This window comes from Dryobates pubescens, chromosome 31, assembly GCF_014839835.1.
Source record: "Dryobates pubescens isolate bDryPub1 chromosome 31, bDryPub1.pri, whole genome shotgun sequence".
Classification (NCBI taxonomy): domain Eukaryota; kingdom Metazoa; phylum Chordata; class Aves; order Piciformes; family Picidae; genus Dryobates; species Dryobates pubescens.
Window position 1 is genome coordinate 7,128,119 of NC_071642.1, and position 20,948 is coordinate 7,149,066.

Consider the following 20,948-nt stretch of genomic DNA (forward strand, 5'->3'; position numbering starts at 1 on the left):
ACTGGAGAGCAATGGATGTGGTAACCAAGCAGCTGTCTGAGGGAAAGCCTCAACACAGCATCACCAGGCAGCAGTGTGCCCTGGTGGCCAAGAGGCCAATGGTCTGCTGGGGTGCAGCAAGGGAAGTGTGGCCAGCAGGGCTGGGGAGGTTCTGCTGCCCCTCTGCTCTGCCCTGCTTGGACCACAGCTGCAATGCTGTGCCCAGTTTGGGGCTCCCCAGTTCAAGAGGGGCAGAGACCTGCTGGAGAGAGCCCAGGGGAGGCTCTGAGGATGCTGAAGGGACTGGAACAGCTCTGCTGTGGAGAGAGACTGAGAGCCCTGGGGGTGGTCAGTGTGGAGAGGAGAAGGCTGAGAGGGATCTGATCAATGTCTGTCAATATCTGAGGGGTGGGGGTCAGGATGAAGGTGCCAGGCTCTGTTGGGTGCTGCCCAGTGCCAAGACAAGGAACAACAGGGACAAGCTGGAACCCAGGAGGTTCCACCTGAAGAAGAGGAGAAAGTTGTTTGTTGTGAGGGTGCTGGAGGCCTGGAGCAGGCTGCCCAGGGAGGTTGTGGAGTCTCCTGGTGTGGAGACTTTCCAGAGCCATCTGGATGTGTTCCTGTGACCTGCCCTGGGTGACCCTGCTCTGGCAGGGGGCTTGGACTGGATGATCTCCAGAGGTCCCTTCCAACCCCTAACATTCTCTGATTCTTTCAAGGAATCCTGAACCACAGAATTGTCAGGGCTGGAAGGGACCTCAAGGCTCAGCCAGTTCCAACTCCCCTGCCATGGCCAGGGACACCTCACACCACAGCAGGTTGCTCACAGCCACCTCCAGCCTGGCTGCAAACACCTCCAGGCAGGAGGCTTCCACCACCTCCCTGGGCAACCTGTGCCAGGCTCTCACCACCCTCCTGGGGAACAACTTCTTCCTCACATCCAATCTCAATCTCCCCACTTCTAGTTTTGCTCCATCCCCCCCAGTCCTGTCCCTCCCTGACACCCTCAGAAGTCCCTCCCCAGCTTTCTTGCAGCCCCCTGCAGATCCTGGAAGGCCATTATCATTCCTGTGGGTGAGGGAAGAGGGACCCTCATCACATCAGCTTTGCTCCAAGACCCAGGTTAAGCCCAAGGGCTGGTGGAAAGGTTTAGCTAAAGCAACCATGCTGTGATGAATGCCTCTGAGGGCACTTGGGGAGCAGAAACCCAGCTTCCCAAGTCACCAATTCAGCTTCCAGCTCCTAGACTCAAGAGACTTCCTAAGTGTAGAGAGCAAATCCCCGGTGCCCAGAACAAACACCTCCCTTTCCTCCCCCACCAGGTAAACATGTGCTCTGCTCTGAATCCTGAGAGGTTCTGGGAGGTGAACAAAGCCCAGGTGATCCTTGGAGCTCTCCATGCCCTTACCTTGCCCCAGCCTTGCCCCTGTGATGGCCTCCTTGGCGCTGCCAAAGCCCAGCTCTCGGCACACCACGCTGGCTGACACCAGGTTCCAGTTGTCGTCGCAGACCGTTCCCCACTCCCCGTTCTTCAGCACTTCCACTCGGCCTTCCCCAGTGTTGGCTCCTCCTTTCAGCCTCACCAGGGGTTGCTGGAAGGCAGAGAGAGGGAGGGATCATAGAATCAAAGAGTCAATAAGGTTGGAAAAGACCTCAAAGGTCATCAAGTCCAAGCTGTCACCCAACACCTCCCGACAGCTAAACCATGGCTCCAAGGGCCACATCCAATCCCCTCTTGAACACCTCCAGGGATGGGGACTCCACCACCTCCCTGGGCAGCACATCCCAGTGGCTAACAACTCTCTCTGGGAAGAACTTTCTCCAGCCTAAACTTCCCCTGGTGCATCTTGAGACTGTGTCCTCTTGTTCTGGTGCTGGCTGCCTGGGAGAAGAGACCAACCCCCACCTGGCTACAACCTGGGCTGGAGGTGAGGAGAAAGTTCTTCCCAGCAAGAGAGATTGGCCACTGGAATGTGTTGCCCAAGGAGGTGGTGGAGTCTCTGTCCCTGGAGGTGTTCAGAAAAGGCTTGGATGTGGCCCTTGGAGCCATGGTTTAGTTGTCAGGAGGTGTCGGGAGATAGGTGATAGGTTGGACTCGATGATCTCTGAGGTCTTTTCCAACCTGGTTGGTTGATTCTGTGGAGGACACCTTCCCAGTGCCTCTGGGCATTTCCTTGCAGAAGGCACAGGGAGAGGGGAAATGCCTGCTGGTTCCCCTTGGAGCTCTGGGAAAGGCAACCCAGCAGTGCTTAAGGAGCTGTGAAACAGCAAAGCCCAGCAGCAACTGGGCACAAATTCAACTGCCTTGGCCAGAGGAGCTCAAACAGGGACCTGACAGATGGATTTGCTTCCTACTTGCTCTCAGCCTTGCCAGCTGCAGCCACAGGCCAGTCTCCCACCCTCTGGAGCCTGCAGACAGAGGTAAAGCATGGCAGAACCTCAGCTGGGCTTGCAGGGAGAGAAGAGTACAAAGAGGAAGCAAGAAGGTCAGCAGGAGCCAGCAATGTGCCCTCGTGGCCAAGAAGGCTAAAGGTATCCCTGGGGGGCAGGGAGAATTGTGGGCAGCAGGGGGAGGGAGGTTCTACTACCCCTGTGCTCTGCCCTGGTGAGGCCACAGATGGAACACTGGGTCCAGTTCTGGGCTCCCCACTTCCAGAGGGACAGAGAACTGCTGGAGAGAATCCAGGGCAGGCTGGGAAGCTGCTGAGGGGCCTGGAGCAGCTCTGGGAGCAGCAAAGGCTGAGAGCCCTGGGGCTGAGAGCCTGCAGAAGAGCAGCCCCAGAGGGGAGCTGAGCAATGCTCAGCAAGAGCTAAAGGAGCTGTGGGGGGCAAGAGGCTGGGGCCAGGATCTTGTCAGTGGTGCCCAGGGACAGGACAAGGGGCACAAAGTGGCACCCAGGAGGTTCCATCTGAAGAGGAGGAGAAAGTTGTTTGGTGGAGGCTGCTGGAGGCCTGGAGCAGGCTGCCCAGAGAGGTTGTGGAGCCTCCTGGTGTGGAGAGCTTCCAACCCCCGCTGGGCATTGTGCTGCTGGGCAAGCTGCTGTGGGTGCCCTGCTGGAGCAGGGGGTTGGACTGGATGATCCCCAGAGCTCCCTTCCCACTCTCACTGTGCTGAGATTGTGACATTTGCACCAGAGGCTGGTTTGTGGCTGCTGGTGGTGAAGTTGCCCCCCTCAGGCTGTTCCTGTTTGGAGAGGTTGGGTTTGCTCCCTGCTCACCTCCTGCCTGAAGGCTTTCCTGAAGCCACTGTGGCTGCTGGGGGCAAAGGCACGTCCTGGGACACAGCTGACAACTGCAGGCATCCCATTCTCACAGGTTGTGTTCTTCTTTGCATCCACGTGGAGGTGGTTGCCCAGCTTGCAGCTGGAGATGTGAGCTTCATTCCCACTGCAGTCCATTGAGTAAGGCCAATAGTGCTGCTTCCTCCTGCTGGCAAACATCCTGCAGGGAGAGACAGAGGACAGAGCCCTAGGAGCCCAGGAAAACTGCACTGGTAGAGCTACAGCTGGGGAAAAAAGAATGTCTGGAAAGAAAGTGAGGCTTAAGAACATCACAGAACTGTCAGGGCTGGAAAGGAGCTCAAGGCTCAGCCAGTTCCAACCCCCCTGCCATGGCCAGGGACACCTCACACCACAGCAGGTTGCTCACAGCCACCTCCAGCCTGGCTGCAAACACCTCCAGGGATGAGGCTTCCACCACCTCCCTGGGCAGCCTGTGCCAGGCTCTCACCACCCTCATGGGGAACAACTTCCTCACAGCCAAGCTGAATCTCCCCACTTCCAGTTTTGTCCCATTCCCCTCAGTCCTATCATTGCTGCTGAAGGCTGATCCATTCAGCCACACAAGGACCCTCTGTGAGGAGTCACCTGGGAGTGAAGAGGTCACCTCCTGCAGGCAAAGATGAGAGTGGGAATCCACAGTGCAGCCTGAGCTGCAACCCTGCTCCTGAAGGAGAGACACACAGCAGAGAGCCCTGGGGGCAGAGATCAGGCAGTGTCCAAACAGAGTCTGAGCACAAACAGCAGGGAGCTTAGACAGGAAACTGCTGGAGAGAGTCCAGGGGAGGCTGGGAAGATGCTGAGGGGCCTGGAGCAGCTCTGTGAGGAGCAAAGGCTGAGAGCCCTGGGGCTGAGAGCCTGCAGAAGAGCAGCCCCAGAGGGGAGCTGAGCAATGCTCAGCAAGAGCTGAAGAAGCTGTGAAGGACAAGAGGCTGGGGCCAGGCTCTGCTCAGTGGTGCCCAGGGCCAGGCCAAGGGGCAGAGAGCACAAACTGGCACCCAGGATATTCCACATCAGCATGAGGAGGAAATTCTTTGCTGTAAAGATGCTGGAGGCCTGGAGCAGGCTGTCCAGAGAGGTTGTGTGGAGAGCTTCCAACCCCCCCTGGGCACTGTGCTCCTGGGCAGGCTGCTGTGGGAGCCCTGCTGGAGCAGGGGGTTGGACTGGACGATGTGCTGCCCAGGGAGGTGGTGGAATCACCACCCCTGGAGGTGTTCAAAAGGGGATTGGATGTGGCACTTGGTGCCATAGTTCAGTAGTCATCAGGTGCTGGGTGAGAGGTTGGACTTGATGATCTTTGAGGTCTTTTCCAACCTTATTGATTCTATGGTTCTATGAGCTCCAGAGCTCCCTTCCCAAGCCCTGACCATGCTGGGATTCTGGGATGTGGAGCAAAGCTGGCAGCTTTTTCTTCCTCTTCCTTACAGCACCCAGGATGCCCTAACTGTACCAAAAAGCCACAGAAACCTCTGCTGTTGGACTGCTGGAGCTCAGCACCTAGGCCCAGCTTGCCCTTTAGCTGCCCTCTTGGGCTGCAGAGCCACGGGGCAGATTCAGGAGGGACCTTACACACTGTGTGTGATGCCTTCAGCCATCCATGGGTACTGCTCCACACTCTGCCACCATGGAGCAGCTCTGCCCCAGGCCATGTGCTCAGTGTGGAAGTGAGACCCTGGAGGAGCCCTTCCAGAGAGCCCTCCCCAGACACGTGCAGGGGGAGCCACGAACCGCACAGCAGACAAGAGCGAGCCTGGCTTGGAGAAGTCATCATGGGGATGCCTCAGAATAGCAAACAATGACCTCAGCCTGGAAATTTCAGCAGGCAGTCACATCTGGTTGGTATTAACAGCCCTTGGTAGGCTGGGGGGAAGGAGGCAGAGAGAGGAGAAAGCTCCACCTCATTTCCCCAGGAAGAGAGAGAGGAAAGGAGGAGGCTGCAGAGGGCCTTTGCAGACCCCGGCTCAGGGCATCCCTGCTGGTGACTTTGTGACACACCAAGGGAGCAGCCCAGCCCTCCCCAGCCCATTCCAGGTCAATCTGGAGTCCAAATAGGATCACAGAATTGTTAGGGTTGGAAGGGACCTCAAGGCTCAGCCACTTCCAACCCCCTGCCATGGGCAGGGACACCTCACACTACAGCAGGTTGCTCACAGCCACCTCCAGCCTGGCTGCAAACACCTCCAGGGATGAGGCTTCCACCACCTCCCTGGGCAACCTGTGCCAGGCTCTTACCACCCTCCTGGGGAACAACTTCTTCCTCACATCCAGTCTGAATCTCCCCACTTCTAGTTTTGCTCCATCCCCCCCAGTCCCATCCCTCCCTGACACCCTCAAAAGTCCCTCCCCAGCTTTCTTGTAGCCCCCTGCAGATCCTGGAAGGCCATTATCATTCCTGTGGGTGAGGGAAGAGGGACCTTCATCACATCAGCTTTGCTCCGAGACCCAGGTTAAGCCCAAGGGCTGGTGGAAAGGTTTAGCTAAAGCAGCCATGCTGTGATGAATGCCTCTGAGGGCACTTGGGGAGCAGAAACCTTGCACACATGGCCAGGAAAACTCACCCAAAGCAGGAGCAGGAGCTGGGGAGCTGCAACTCAGGGCTGTGAGCAGAAAGCTTCTGCCCTTGAGAGGTTCTTCAAGCACTTACTGAAATCAAGTCTGGTGCCTTCAGCCTCAGGGAGGCAGGAAAGAAGCCAGACCTGCCAGCTTCTGCCCAAGCCCTTCAGCCCCTGCCTTTGCTAGGGACAACCCAGACCAGGAGGCCTCCTGCTGCAAGCACAGAAGTGGCTGACTGCCCCCCACACCTGACCAGCCTCAGGGTGGGTTCCCAGTCCCAGCAGCCTGAGAGATGCTGTTTGGGCTGACATTGAGTGAAGGAACTGTTGAGATCCTCCATCCTGTGAGGATTTGGCTGTAAGGCCTTGTAAGGCTTCAGGTCTAGCTCAGGAGGCTTCAGGTCCTGCTCAGGAGGCTTCAGGTCCAGCTCTCTGCCTTAGCCATTTCCAGTCACAAACTGCCACTCTCCCTCAGAAGCCCTTCAGGTCCCCCTCAAGAGCCACTCAGGCCCCTCTCTGGAGCTCTTGAGGTCCCCCCCTGGAGCCCTTCAGGTCCCCCTCAGGAGCCACTCAGGTCCAGCTCTCTGCCTTAGCCCTCTCCAGTCACAGACTTCCACTCTCCCAGCAGAATGACTTTGATGCTCTCCCTCTTTCCCCACCAGAGCAGGAACAGGGAGGAGGAGCTGACAAGTGGTGCCTATAGAAGATCCCTTTGAAGGATGAGGATGGAAACAACACTGAGATTTGTTTCATTTCCTACCATAAATCCTGCTGTCAGCTGCAGAGCCTGAGCTACATCCAGGAACAAAAAGCCTGGCACTGGGACAAGGATGAACTAAGTTGTTTTCTTCCAAGCCAGACCCATCTGCAACTCATTTCACCTCCCACCACTGTGCAGAAGCAGAGGAACAGCAAACTCAGCGTGGAGTTGGGATGTGGGAAGGGGGCAACTCCTGCCCCTGGCCAGCAGAAACCTGATCCTGGCCCATTCCAGCTGTGGCGAGCAGGATCTGCCCTTAGAAGGAAGGTATTGGAGGGAGAGCAAAGCCTGAGGAGTGAGAAGAGCATTGCTGAGGCTTCAGACTCAGATGGAGAGGAGGTTTAGTTCCAGTGACCAGCTAGAGAGAGGCTCCAGAGGGGGACCTGAGTGGCTCCTGAGAGGGACCTTGAAGGGCTCCTGAGAGGGACCTGAAGGGCTCCTGAGAGGGACCTTGAAGGGCTCCAGAGGGGGACCTGAAGGGCTCCTGAGGGGGACCTGAAGGGCTCCTGAGGGGGACCTGAGTGGTTCCTGAGGGGGACTTGAAGGGCTCCAGAGGGGGACCTGAAGGGCTCCTGAGAGGGACCTGAAGGGCTCCAGAGAGGCACCTGAAGGGCTCCTGAGGGGGACCTGAGTGGTTCCTGAGGGGGACTTGAAGGGCTCCAGAGGGGGACCTGAAGGGCTCCTGAGGGACAGTGGAAGTTTGTGACTGGAAATGGCTAAGGCAGAGAGCTGGACCCGAAGCCTCCTGAGCTGGACCCAAAGCCTCCTGAGCTGGACCTGAAGCCTTCTCAAGGCCTTACAGCCTCTCCAAGAGCAGAAAGTGCGTGGGCCAAAGCAGAGAGGAGGCTCTCCTGGCCCAGCAAAGCAGATTGCTGTGGTCATCACTCCAGTGCCTCCAACATGAAGCAAAGATGATGATTTGTGAAGCTCCCAGCCCAGAACTGGGAGCTGGACAACCTGTTCCAGTGTCTCCCCACCCTCCCTGTGAGGAATGCCTTTCCAACCTCCAGCCTCAATCTGCCTTCCTCAAGCTCCTTCCTCAGTGTTTCCACGTGCACACGTGCAGGACAAGCCCCCAGAACCCTTTTCCTTAGGGCAGATGTCTCCAGCTGCTCAAGTGAATGCTTTTCTTGGAAACACCACCACTGAGAAGCAGGAAAGAGTCCACTTTGGCTTCCCAGAGGTGATTTATTTCTGCCCTCCTGCTCTGCTGCAGGGGATGGGAAACCTCAGAGCTGAGCTTGAGCTGCTCTGCTGGGAACAAATCCTCCTCTAAGCAGTGTCCAGGGGACACCATGAGACTGCCTGGTAGCAATCATCAGCTCTCTGCTCAGCTCCCTGGGAAGCCTGAAAGGAGAGTTCCCCCTGGGTAACACTGAGCTGAACTTCTTTGTGCTGCTCTGTGGCTGTGTGCTTTGCCAGCCCAAGGACCTCTCCAATTGATCACCACCTCGCTAATGAAAGAGATGAAACTTGGCCAAGCAGGTCCAGGGGGAGCCTTCAGAAATAGCAACTGCAGAGGCCAAAAGGAGCAGGCAGGAAAACCACAACTCCTGCCTGGGGGAGGCAGCTCTCCCCCTGACCAGTTGATGCTTTTTCTGCTCCAGAGGTCAGGAAAGAAATGAGACCAAATTTCACTTCAACTCTTCTGCATCTGCTTTAGGGTCTCCCCGCTGGGGAACAGAGCAGACAGAAGCAAGGCTGTGATGGAGGCTGCTGACCCAATGCAAGCTGAAGCAGTGACACCAAGGGACTCTCCCCTTCTACTCTGCTCTGCTGAGACCCCACTTCTGGCACTGCCTCCAGTTCTGCTGCCCCCAACACAAGAGGGACCTGGAGCTGCTGGAGAGAGTCCAGAGGAGGCCACAAAGCTGAGCAGAGGGCTGGAGAACCTCCCCTTTGGGGACAGGGTGGGAGAGCTGGGGCTGTTCAGCCTGGAGAAGAAAAGGCTCCAGGCAGACCTCAGAGCAGCCTTCCAGTACCTGAGAGGGGCTCCAGGAGAGCTGGGGAGGGACTTTGGACCAGGGCTGGGAGTGCCAGGAAATGGATTGGAGCTTGAGAAGTGCAGATTGAGGCTGAAGATTGGGAAGAAATTCTTCCCAGGGAGGGTGGGGAGACACTGGCACAGGTTGCCCAGGGAGCCTGTGGCTGTCCCCTCCTTGGAGGTGCTCAAGGCCAGGCTGGATGAGCCCTGAGCAGCCCGGGCTGGTGAGAGGTGTCCCTGCCCCTGGCAGGGGGGGGGGGTTGGAACTGGAGGAGCTTGCAGGTCCCTTCCAAGCCAAGCCATTCTCTAATCCTCTGCTTCCTTGGGCCACCTCTCCCGTGGGAGGACCTCCCAAAGCCTCACTGCAGCAGGTCCTGGGCCAGCAGGGTGGGGATCAACCACCTCCCCCCTGGCCTGCCGCAGGAAACGCTTCACGTGGCAAATATTTACACAGGAGGAAAATCTGACCTGAAGGAATGGAGCAGCCCTTGGGGGAGGTGTAGGGGGTGGGGGAAAGCTTTCCCTACCTTGAGCTCTGCAGTTGCCATCTGACAGTTTGCATCTCGAGAACAAGGCTCCGAGTGTTGGCGGCCAGGCTCGGCGCGCACACACAGACAGCCAGACAGACAGACACAGCTCTGCTCTTACTTGTAGACATTGGTGTTGTATTTCCTCTCGCTGGGAAAGCCAAACATGCCACAGACCACTCGAGAGTTCTTCATGGTCCAGTGCTTGTCACAAATCTGCTTCCAGCTGCCTTCCTCCTTCACCTCCACGTAACCCTCCGTCACCGGCACGCGCTTGCGGTAGGTGGCCAGGATGGGACGGATCCTGATGTCCTCCACCTGGATGTTCATGTTCTGCAGGCACAGAAAGGAGCAGGCAGCATGAGCATAACAGGCTTGTCAGGGCTGGAAGGGAGCTCGAGGCTCAGCCAGGTCTCTCTGCTCCCACAGGCTTGCTGCTGGTGTGCCTGGGAGGCCGTGGGGTGGGGGAATTGGGGAGCTCCAGGTGCCCCAGGGGAGCTCCAGGTGCCCCAGGGGAGCTCCAGCACCATCCCTTTCACAGCATAAAATCAGAGCTGTCAGGGCTGGAAGGGAGCTCAAGGCTCAGCCAGGTCTCTCTCTGCTCCCACAGGCTTGCTGCTGGTGTGCCTGGGAGGCTGTGGGGTGGGGGAATCAGGAGCTCCAGGTGCCCCAGGGGAGCTCCAGCACCATCCCTTTCACAGCATAAAATCACAGAGCTGTCAGGGCTGGAAGGGACCTCAAGGCTCAGCCAGTTCCAACCCCTCTGCCATGGCCAGGGACACCTCACAGCAGAGCAGGTTGCTCACAGCCACAAAGCAGAGGACTCCACAAGGAAAAAGACACAGGGCAGGGTCTGAGCCTAGCAGAACCAAAAAGCTGAGGCATGCTCCAGTTCTCCTCCACCTTACTGGAGCTTCAGGGAGCTCTCTGAATGACAAGGGAACAGAAATCAAAGGTTTAATGAAGTGACTTTGGCCACTCTGAGGAAATTGGTTCCAAGGCAAAAGGGAAAACTCTCACAAATAAACAAAAACCTAAACCCAAACTGATTTGAGTCTATCACAGAACCACAGAACTGGCAGGGCTGGAAGGGACCTCAAGGCTCAGCCAGCTCCAACCCCCCTGCCATGGGCAGGGACACCTCACACCACAGCAGGTTGCTCACAGCCACCTCCAGCCTGGCTGCAAACACCTCCAGGGATGAGGCTTCCACCACCTCCCTGGGCAGCCTGTGCCAGGCTCTCACCACCCTCCTGGGGAACAACTTCTTCCTCACAGCCAATCTGAATCTCCCCACTTCTAGTTTTGCTCCATCCCTCCCAGTCCTATCCCTCCCTGACACCCTCAGAAGTCCCTTCCCAGCTTTCTTGTAGCCCCCTTCAGATCCTGGAAGGCCACAAGAAGGTCTCCTGGGAGCCTTCTCCTCTGATTCAGTTGGGAAAGTCCTCCAAGATCAGCCAGTCCAAGCATTCTCTGGCTCTGCCAAGGCTGAGGCTAAACCGTGGCCCTCAGCACCACATCTCGAAGGTTTTGAAGCCCCCCCCCAAGGAAGGGGATTCAGCCACCTCCCTGGGCAGCCTATGCCAGGCTTGGAGAACCCTTTCAGTGAAGAAGTTCCTTCTAATGTCCATCCTAAACCTCCCTTGGGACAACTTGAAGCCATTTCCTCTTCTCCTCTCACCTATTCCTTGGCAGAAGAGCCCAGCCCCCACCTGGCTCCAGCCCCGTCTCAGGGAGCTGTAGAGAGCCAGAAGCTCTCCCCTCAGCCTCTTTTTCTCCAGGCCCCCAGCTCCCTCAGCTGCTCCTCCCCAGCCCTGTTCTCCAAACCCTTCCCCAGCTTCCTTGGTCTTCTCTAGCCCCTCAAGGTCCTTCTTGGAGTGAGTAGCCCCAGGCTGAACCCAGCACTGGATGCTGTTGGCTGGGCACAGCTGCAGATGTTGTTGTTTTTCCCATCAGGAGGAAAACAAAACCCACCAAAACCCAACCCAAAGCATTAATTTCCAAATGGCCACACAGCAAATCTGCTTTGTTACTTAAATTCATTCAAGTTCTTGTTTCAGAAGCTCTTTGACCTTATTTGATGGAATGAACCCAGCTCAGCTTTGCTAGGTCCACCTTAATGCTGGCAGGGTGCAGGGAAGCAGGAGCCCTGAGCAAGGAAAAGGGCTTTTGGGGCTCTCCCAAAGCCACTGAACATCCTCTCCTCTGCCCCTGGGTGCAGGGAAGCAGGAGCCCTGGGCAAGGAAAGGGCTCTCCCAAAGCCACTGAACATCCTCTCCTCTGCCCCTGGGTGCAGGGAAGCAGGAGCCCTGGGTAAGGAAAGGGACTTCTGGGGCTCTCCCAAAGCCACTGCACATCCTCTCCTCTGCCCCTGGGTGCAGGGAAGCAGGAGCCCTGGGCAAGGAAAGGGCTCTCCCAAAACCACTGAACATCCTCTCCTCTGCCCCTGGGTGCAGGGAAGCAGGAGCCCTGGGTAAGGAAAGGGCTCTCCCAAAGCCACTGCACATCCTCTCCTCTGCCCCTGGGTGCAGGGAAGCAGAAGCCCTGGGCAAGAAAAGGGCTCTCCCAAAACCACTGAACATCCTCTCCTCTGCCCCTGGGTGCAGGGAAGCAGGAGCCCTGGGTAAGGAAAGGGCTCTCCCAAAGCCACTGAACATCCTCTCCTCTGCCTCTGGGATCCCCCCCATGTGCTGAGAGCAGCATTTCACCACTGCCCCAAGCCAGGTTTCCTCCTCCAGCTTGGAGCCTCGCTGGGAGCAGCAAAATGAGTCATGGAGCTTGGAGCCTACGTGAGGAGGGCAGTGCACAACCCAACCTTGCAGGGACCCAAGCCCAGGAGCAAAAGCTGACTGGAAAATATCTGCTGTGGTAAGCAGCTACAAAAGAGCTACTGAAAGTTTGGGTTTCTTTGCTTCCAGGAGACCTTTTCTTGTCAAAAATAAAATAAACCAAATAACTGTAGGAGCCCACGTGGGTGTGCTGAGTTACATCAGGGCTGAGGAATCCTCCCCCTCCCCTGCTCCAATTCAGTCACTTGGAAGAGGGGAAGGATGCCCAGAGGTTTAAAGGGCTCTGGTCAGGGCTGAGCAGGGAGGTATTGAGGTCAGGGAGGGCAGAGGAGGACGTGCAGAGGCCTGCAGATCACACGTGGCTCCCCCAGCTCCCCAGCTGATGCACCCACACTTGATGCAACTGACAGACCCTGGGCACTGGGGAGAAAGAGCTGGGAGGGGAGAGGAGAGGGAGAGGAGAGGGAGAGGAGAGGGAGAGGAGAGGGAGAGGAGAGGGAGAGGAGAGGGAGAGGAGAGGGAGAGGAGAGGGAGAGGAGAGGGAGAGGAGAGGGAGAGGAGAGGGAGAGGAGAGGGAGAGGAGAGGGAGAGGAGAGGGAGAGGAGAGGGAGAGGAGAGGGAGAGGAGAGGGAGAGGAGAGGGAGAGGAGAGGGAGAGGAGAGGGAGAGGAGGAGAGGGAGAGGAGCATCATCTCCTCCTCATCCACATCTCTGCCCCCAGCACCCTGAGCAAGTCACTTCAGGGAGTTTAATTGCTCTCCCCAAATGGGTTCCATAACTCCTCTCCCCCAAAGGGTTCTTAATTCCCCTCCCCAAAAGGGTTCTTAATTCCTCTCCCCAAAAGGGTTCTTAATTCCTCTACCCCCAACAGGGGTCTTAATTCCTCTCCCCCAAAGGGGTCTTAAGTTTTCTCCCCAACAAGGATCTTAATTCCGCTCCCCAAAAGGGGCTTTAATTCCTCTCTGCCAAAGGGTCTTAATTCTTCTCCCCCAAAGGTTTCTTTAACTCCTGTCCCCCAAAGGGTTCTCAATTCCTCTCCCCAAAAGGTTAATACCCCTCCCCCAAAGGGGTTTTCAATGGTGAGACACTGGGACAGGCTGCCCAGGGAGGTGGTTGAGGCTCCATCCCTGCAGCCACTCAAGATCAGCCTTGCTGTGGCCCTGGGCAGCCTGCTCCCGTTGGAGGTGTCCCTGCTGCCTGCAGGGAGGTTGGACAAGACCTTGAGGATCCCTTCCAACCTGATGCAATCTGGGAATCTGTAAACCCACTTGAACTGAGCATGGTCTGCTGAAGATCCAGAGGCCTGTTGAAAAGAGGAACCCAAAGGAGAGAGCCAAAGCTTCAAAGTGCACTGGAGAGGATCCCAGGATGTTAGGGGTTGGAAGGGACCTCCAAAGATCATCCAGACCAAGCCCCCTGCCAGAGCAGGACCATAGAACCCAACACAGGTCACACAGAACACATCCAGTTGGGGCTGGAAAGGCTTCAGAGAAGGAGACTCCACAACCTCTCTGGGCAGCCTGCTCCAGGGCTCTGGGACCCTCACAGTGAAGAAGATCCTCCTCATGCTGAGGAGGAGAGAGCAAAGCAGGCAGCAAAGGTGCACTGACAGCTGAAAGGGGCTCAGCCAGCCTGAAGTGAGATTTTCCCCCTGCAGGGCACACCCACCCTAGCTCAAGCCCTAAGTAATCTTTGCTACACCTCAGCATCAGCTCCACCACACAAAGAAGTGAAGCCAGGACCTTCTTCCAGGAGCAGCCCAGCCCAGCAATGTCCTAAAGCCCACCTGTGCCTTTCCCTTCACAGCTACTTCCATTGCACTTGAGGGTAGCCAGGTCAGAAGCCACAGTCCTTGGCAGGATGGAGAGGAAGAGTGTTGGGCTCCCAGTGTGAACTCACACTCAGGACTGGTGGCCAAGGTGCCTGTGCTGTGTGAGGAAGCTGCATGGCAGCTCTTGCTCACCCCAAGTGACCCATGCAGAGTGCCAGGCCAGATGGGGCTCCACAGGAGAGCCTCTGCTGTCAGGATGGCCTGGGAGAGTTGGAGTTGTTCAGCCTGGAGAAGAGAAGGCTCCAGGAAGCAGCCTTCCAGGATTAGAAGAGGGCTGCAGGAGTGCTGGGGAGGGACTTTGTACAAAGGTCTGGAGGGACAGGGATCTGCTGGAGAGGCTCCAGCGGAGGGCTGTGAGGATGCTGAGGGACTGCAGCACTGCCTGGGGAGCAGAGGCTGAGGGCCCTGGGGGTGGTTAGCCTGGAGAGGAGAAGGCTGAGAGGGGATTTAATAAAGGTTTATCAATATCTGAGGGCTGGGGGTCAGGAGGGAGGGGACAGGCTCTGCTCACTTGCTCCCTGGGATAGGACAAGGGGCAATGGATGTAAGCTGCAGCGCAGGAGGTTCCACCTCAACACGAGGGGAAACTTTACTGTGAGGGTCCCAGAGCCCTGGAGCAGGCTGCCCAGAGAGGTTGTGGAGTCTCCTTCTCTGGAGACTTTCCAGCCCTGTCTGGATGTGTTCCTGTGTGACCTGAGCTGGATCCTATGCTCCTGCTCTGGCAGGGGGGTTGGACTCGATGACCTCTTTGGGTCCCTTCCAACCCCTGTGCCAGGAGGAGAGGTGATGGTTTCAGGCTTGGAAGGAGCTGGATTGAGATTGGACACAAGGAAGAAATTCTTCCCCAGGAGGGTGGTGAGGCACAGGAACAGGTTGCCCAGAGAAGCTGTGGAGGCTCCAAGCCTGGCAGTGTTGAGAGCCAGGTTGGGTGAGACCTTGAGCAAGCTGGGCTGGTGGAAAGTGTCCCTGCCTGTGGCAGGGGCTTGGCACTGGATGACCTTTAAGGTCAATCCTAACCCAAACCATTCTATCATGTGGGGAAACTCGAGGAGCCCAGAGCTGCTTCTCCACTGACTGCTTGGACTGGGTTGTCCTTGCTGGTCACTTTACAGGGGTGCCAAGTAAGGTGCAGGTTAAATGGCTTCTACTTGGGCCTGAGGAAAACCCAAACCACTGCCAGAGGCAGGGCAATAGCTGAAGCACTGCAGAGGTCCCACAACACATCTCTGCCCCCCCCTCAGAGGTGCTGACATGGAGGCAAAAAGCAATCCTGCCCTGACATGGGGCTGTGTTCAGAGACTCCAAGCCTTTTGCCACAGCCTTTTGCCAAGAAAGAGGAAATAAAAACCTGAGAGAGAGCAAACTAGCAAGCAATAAGCCAACATCTCACCCCCCTGAGGCCACTTCAGCCTTCAGATAGCTGCAGCAGACCGGCATGGAATGACATTTTCAGGACCTGTCTGAGAGCAAAGCCAACCCCAGCCCCTTCCCCACTCACAGAGAGGCTTCAGAGCAGAGAATCACTGCAGCAGCAGCAGCAGCAGCCCCAGGGCTTTGCACCCAGCCTGGGCAAAGAGCAAAACCTCTGAGGAAGCCCCAAGCTGCTGCAGATCTCGGTTCTACAGCGGCAGCCTCAAGGGCAAAGGGACAACAAACAAGGAGAAAGGACCACGGAGAGCTTTCTGCTGATCACCCTTTGAACGGTTTCCTTTCACTGCTGAGCCTTTGTCTCTCTGGGAGCCACTCAAACCCAGGCAGGGAGATGACTCTTTTACCTTCCAGCACCAACGTGGAGAGCAGCTGGGCTGATGGGGAAAACAGCCTGCTCATAAAAACCTCAGCAGCAAACAATCCCTTAATAGCCAGAGCAGAGCTTTTTCACATCAGCCTCTCCAGGCTGGGTGTCCACGTGGAGACAAATGCCTGCAACAAGCTGCCACAGCCACCAGGAAACCTCAGCCCTGAAAGCTTTGCTTGTGCTCACCCTGCAGCCAGGCACAGCGGCTACAAGGGAGGCTGGAAACTCATGGAAGGGCTCTCAGATGGAAGGGGCCTCAGGGATCATCTGCTCCAACCCCCCTGCCATGGGCAGGGACACCTCTCAGCTACACTTAGCTGCTGGAAACTCATGGGAGGGCTCTCAGATGGAAGGGACCTCAGAGATCATCTACTCCAACCCCCCTGCCATGGGCAAGGACACCTCTCAGCTACACTTAGCTGCTGGAAACTCATGGGAGGGCTCTCAGATGGAAGGGACCTCAGAGATCATCTACTCCAACCCCCCTGCCATGGGCAGGGACACCTCTCAGCTACACTTAGCTGCTGGAAACTCATGGAATGGCTCTCAGATGGAAGGGGCCTCAGAGATCATCTACGCCAACCCCCCTGCCATGGGCAAGGACACCTCTCAGCTACACTTAGCTGCTGGAAATTCACAGAAAGGTTCAGATGGAAGGGACCTCAGGGATCATAGAATCACAGAATTGTCAGGGTTGGAAAGGACCTCAAGGCTCAGCCAGTTCCAACCCCCCTGCCATGGGCAGGGACACCTCACACCACAGCAGGTTGCTCACAGCCACCTCCAGCCTGGCTGCAAACACCTCCAGGCAGGAGGCTTCCACCACCTCCCTGGGCAACCTGTGCCAGGCTCTCACCACCCTCATGGGGAACAACTTCTTCCTGACATCCAGTCTGAGACCATCCACTCCAACACCCAGCCATGGCAGGGACACCTCTCAGCTAGACTTGGCTCATCCAGCCTGGCTTTGAATATCTCCAGGCAGGAGGCATCCACAGCCTTCCTGGGCAACCTGTTCCAGAGTCTGGTTAAAGTGAGTGGTGAGAGGCTGGAGTGTGCCCACAGAAAGGCAATGAGGCTGGAGAAGGGCCTAGAGCACCTGGGCTATGAGGGGCTGAGGGAGCTGGGGGTGTCCAGGCTGGAGAAGAGGAGGCTGAGGGAGACCTCATTGCTCTCTGCAGCTCCCTGAGGGAGGTTGGAGCTAGGAGGGGGCAGCCTCTGCTCCTTGGTGGCAAGGGACAGGACCAGAGGAAATGGTCCCAAGCTGCCCCAGGGGAGGTTCAGGCTGGAGGCTAGGAAATGTTTCTTCACAGAGAGGGTTCTCAAACACTGGAATGGTCTGCCCAGGGCAGTGCTGGAGTCCCCATCCCTGGGGGTGAATGAGCAGCCTGGGGACCTGGTGCTTAAGGACATAGTTTAAGGTTGACCCTTCAGGGCTGGGTCAAGGGTTGGAGCTTGGAGGTCTGTCCCAACCAGCTCTATTCTGTGCTCCTGTGTGATTCTGAGACCCTCCTCTGCAGAGCCCCTGCTGACATCCCAGCTGCTGGGGCTTGCTTTCAGGCAGGAGCTGGTGACTCAGCCCCGGGGTGCTGCCTGCAGGCTGGGAGGCAGCAGCTGCTGTCGCTAGGAGGGGGAATCTCCTCCCTGCATCGATTGCTGTGCATCCTCGAGGCTGTCACAGGAAGGAAGGGGATGGGGGAGGCTGGGCAGCGGAGCAGGACACCCTCCAACGTGCTGCCCTGGCGAGAATCGTTCTGCCAGCACAAAGCAGACAGCAGAAGGTGAAAGCAAACATCAGGAGAGTTGTGTCAGCTTTTGCAAGGGGAGCCCAAGCCCTGGGGAAGTGTTTGGTTCAGAGGCTGGAAACAAAAGCAGCTGAGGCCCATGTGAAAACTTTCCAAGCCAGGAATCCTTTTGTGAGAGCTCAACACCAACCCCCTTGCAATTTCCACCCCCCCTCTCCCTTGCTGTCTCTGGGCAGGCCCTGGCTCTCTGAAGCTGAGATTCATTGGTTTCATAACCACATTGGCTTCTGGTGGGCTTGTGAGGCCAAAGTGTGGCACTTGGATGTGGGGTGGAGGGGAACAGGGTCCAGCCCAGAAGAGTTTGACACTTTTTTCCTTCCCCCCCCCCCCCCCCCCCCCCCCCCCCCCCTTTTCCTTCTTAATACTAATTGCTATTAGTGTTGGGTGTCCAAGCTCACCTCTTTGCCTGGGGCAGGTGGAATCACAGCATCACTCCAGCTGAAAAGACCTCCAAGATCACCCAGCCCAAGCACTCCCTAACGCTGCCAAGGTTGGGGTTAAGCCATGGCCCTCAGCACCACATCCCTGCAGCTCTGAAACCCCTCCAGGGATGGGGATTCAACCACCTCCCTGGGCAGCCTGGGCCAGGCTTGGAGAACCCTTCCAGTGGAGAGGTTTCCTCTGAGGGCCAACCTAAAGCTCCCCTGGGGCAACTTGAGGCCAAGTCCTGCTGCTTGTTCCTTGGGAGAAGAGACCAAGCCCTACCTGGCTCCAGCCTCCATTAAGGGTAGAGAACCAAAAGGTCTCCCCTCAGCTTTCTTTGCTCCAGGCTGAACACCCCCAGCTCCCTCAGCTGCTCCTCCCCAGCCCTCTTCTCCAGACCCTTCCCCAGCTTGGTTGCCCTTCTCTGGCCCTGCTCCAGCTCCTCAGTGTCCTTTTTGCAGCGAGGAGCCCAAAACTGACCCCAGCCCTCAAGGTTTGGCCTCAGCAGTGCCCAGCCCCAGGGCACAATCCCTGCCCTGCTCCTGCTGCCCACACATCCTTCCCCCCAGCCTCCATTTCAGCAGGGCCAGGAGGCTGTGGGAGGCCTCTGGCTCTACCTAGCCCACATCCCTTGCTCTCCTGCTGCAAGATTCTCTGTGATTCACTCTCACTCTTCCTTCCTTCCTTCCTTCCTTCCTGCCTGCCTTCCTTCCTTCCTGCCTGCCTTCCTTTCTTCCTGCCTGCCTTCCTGCCTTCCTTCATGCCTTCCTGCCTGCCTTCCTTCCTTCCTGCCTTCCTTCCTTCCTGCCTGCCTTCCTTCTGCCTGACCTGTCCCAGTGCTCCACAGACACAGGATCCTATTCAGCTCAGCACTTTCCCTTGGCAGTGGGGCTCCAGGATTTCCTGGTGTCTCAAACCACCCAGACAAAAATGCTGTAACATGGACAAGAAATTATTTCCTCTCCCCCCCCCCGCCCAGTTCAGACCATAACACACCAAAAAAAATCTTTCCACACAGACCCTGCCCAGCCCAGAATCCTCTTCCCTGCTGCACTGAAACCCTTCAGACTCAGCTTACTGAGCTGTGGGGGTTTTTTTCCCCCTTCCTCCCCTCCCCCCCCCCATGAAGATGACTTTTTAGGAAGCTTTCTCTTCACACAGCCAGGAATGGGTGGAATCTGTTTTGATTTAAACATCTGGAGCTGTGCCTCTGAGTCACTCACAAGGTCCCAGCTGTTAGATCAACACAGGGAAAGAGATGCTGCAAGGCAAAGCTGGGGGTGGGCAGTGACACCCCCCCTGGGAACATCCTGCTGGAGTGGGCTGCAAGCACTTTTGGTCCTGGCTTTGTGCAGGGACAAAAGGGTGAGAGGGCTGAGAGTGCAAGCCAGGATTGGTGTCCAGGAGCAAATGGTGCAGATGGAAGGAGGACAGAAGCCAAGGCCTTTGCTGAGCCCTCAGAGGCTTCAGGGGCAGCCTGGTGCTTGCCAATGCAAAGCAGGCTGAGGAGAAGCACTGGGAAAAGAGAGACCCTGGGGACAGAAGTGAGGGAAGGCAACAACCCTGAACCCTGGAGGTGCTTTGGCCTTGGGGACAGGCTCAGCCTGGGGGGAGAAGCTGCTCTGAGTCATGGTCTGAGGGTTTCACAACGAGCAAAGCTCTCACAGTCTCCAGAGAATCATTAAGGTTGGAATCACAGCATCATAGAAGGGTAGGGGTTGGAAGGGGCCTTGAAAGAACATTCAGTCCAACCCCCCCTGCCAGATCTCACTGGAATGCATCCAGGCAGGTCTTGAATATCTCCTCTTAAGCCCAGTCCTCAACCCAGCACCCCCTTCATGACTCTTTGTAAACATTTCCAGTGAGGAAACAGAGCCTGGGGAAGAGCAGCCCCAGAGGGCAGCTGAACAGTGCTCAGCAGGAGCTAAAGGAGCTGAAGGGGACAAGAGGCTGGGGCCAGGCTCTCATCAGTGGTGCCCAGGGACAGGACAAGGGGCAGAGAGCACAAACTAGCACCCAGGAGGTTCCATCTCACCATGAGGAGAAAGTTGTTTGGTGTGAGGGTGCTGGAGGCCTGGAGCAGGCTGCCCAGGGAGGTTGTGGAGAGCTTCCAACCCCCCCTGGGCACTGTGCTGCTGGGCAAGCTGCTGGGGGAGCCCTGCTGGAGCAGGGGGGTTGGAGTGGCTGAGCTCCAGAGCTCCCTTCCCAAGCCCTGACCATGCTGGGATTCTGGGATGTGGAGCAAAGCTGGCAGCTTTTTCTTCCTCTTCCTTACAGCACCCAGGATGCCCTAACTGTACCAAAAAGCCACAGAAACCTCTGCTGTTGGACTGCTGGAGCTCAGCACCTAGGCCCAGCTTGCCCTTTAGCTGCCCTCTTGGGCTGCAGAGCCGCGGGGCAGATTCAGGAGGGACCTTACACACTGTGTGTGATGCCTTCAGCCATCCATGGGTGCTGCTCCACACTCTTGCCACCAGCCCACGTGCTCAGTGTGGAAGTGAGACCCTGAGGGAGCCCTTCCAGAGAGCCCTCCCCAGACACGTGCAGGGGCAGCCACGAAGCGCACAGCAGAGAGGAAAGAGCCTGGCACCGTGGCTCAACTCACTTTGAACCTGGTACAAGCAGAGCCTTTGAGCCACTGGGCTTTGAAGTGAGCTGACTTTTCTTCCCCTGCTTCACACCCCCCCACACCCCCCCCCACCTCAAGAAGGGAAAAAGAGGGCCAGAAATAGCAGCAGAGCCTGGAATGTTTAGCCAGACCTTGTCTGCCCACCGTCTGGCCAGGTCTGCTCTCAGCTCCCTGCTCTGTTTGTGCCCCTGGAAGGGCTGCAGATATATTTAGAGGCTGTCCCTATTTGAAGCCTCGCTGTGTGCACAAGAGGAAGAGGGTGGACAACAAATATTTTGTTCAGGATGTTTTGAGGGGGAGTTAGGTTAAAAAAACAACACACACCCCCACCCGACCAAACCACCACCAAAACCCCAGCCCAGTGCTAAGAAAGAGATGAAAGGCAGGGAGTTGGCTCCTGTGGGCTTCCACTGACCTCCTCAAGCCTTCAAGGGTGCTGCAGGTGGGTCCAGGGCTGTGCTGGGACAACACAAAGTGGCTCCATGCAGCGCTGGGGAAAGCAGGGGATGGCATTCCCTGCTCCTGGCTCTGTGAACACAGCTCCCAGCAGCTTGCTGCCAAAGCCTCTGGCACCCTGCAAAGCCTCGAGGCAAA

The 20,948-nt window shown here is 57.1% G+C and overlaps 1 protein-coding gene across 1 annotated transcript in view; it reads right to left on the reverse strand.

Moving 5' to 3' along the window:
* The window catches only part of LOXL2 (lysyl oxidase like 2), a 52,485-nt gene that overhangs the window by 19,296 nt on the left and 12,241 nt on the right, over positions 1 to 20,948 (reverse strand). Inside the window, exons 3-5 of the mRNA XM_054174809.1 lie at positions 9,202 to 9,413; positions 3,198 to 3,420; positions 1,388 to 1,571 (exon numbers count right to left, since the gene is read on the reverse strand). Of these exons, the coding sequence (XP_054030784.1) occupies positions 1,388 to 1,571; positions 3,198 to 3,420; positions 9,202 to 9,413 (619 nt within the window). The remainder of the gene's footprint in view (positions 1 to 1,387; positions 1,572 to 3,197; positions 3,421 to 9,201; positions 9,414 to 20,948) is intronic.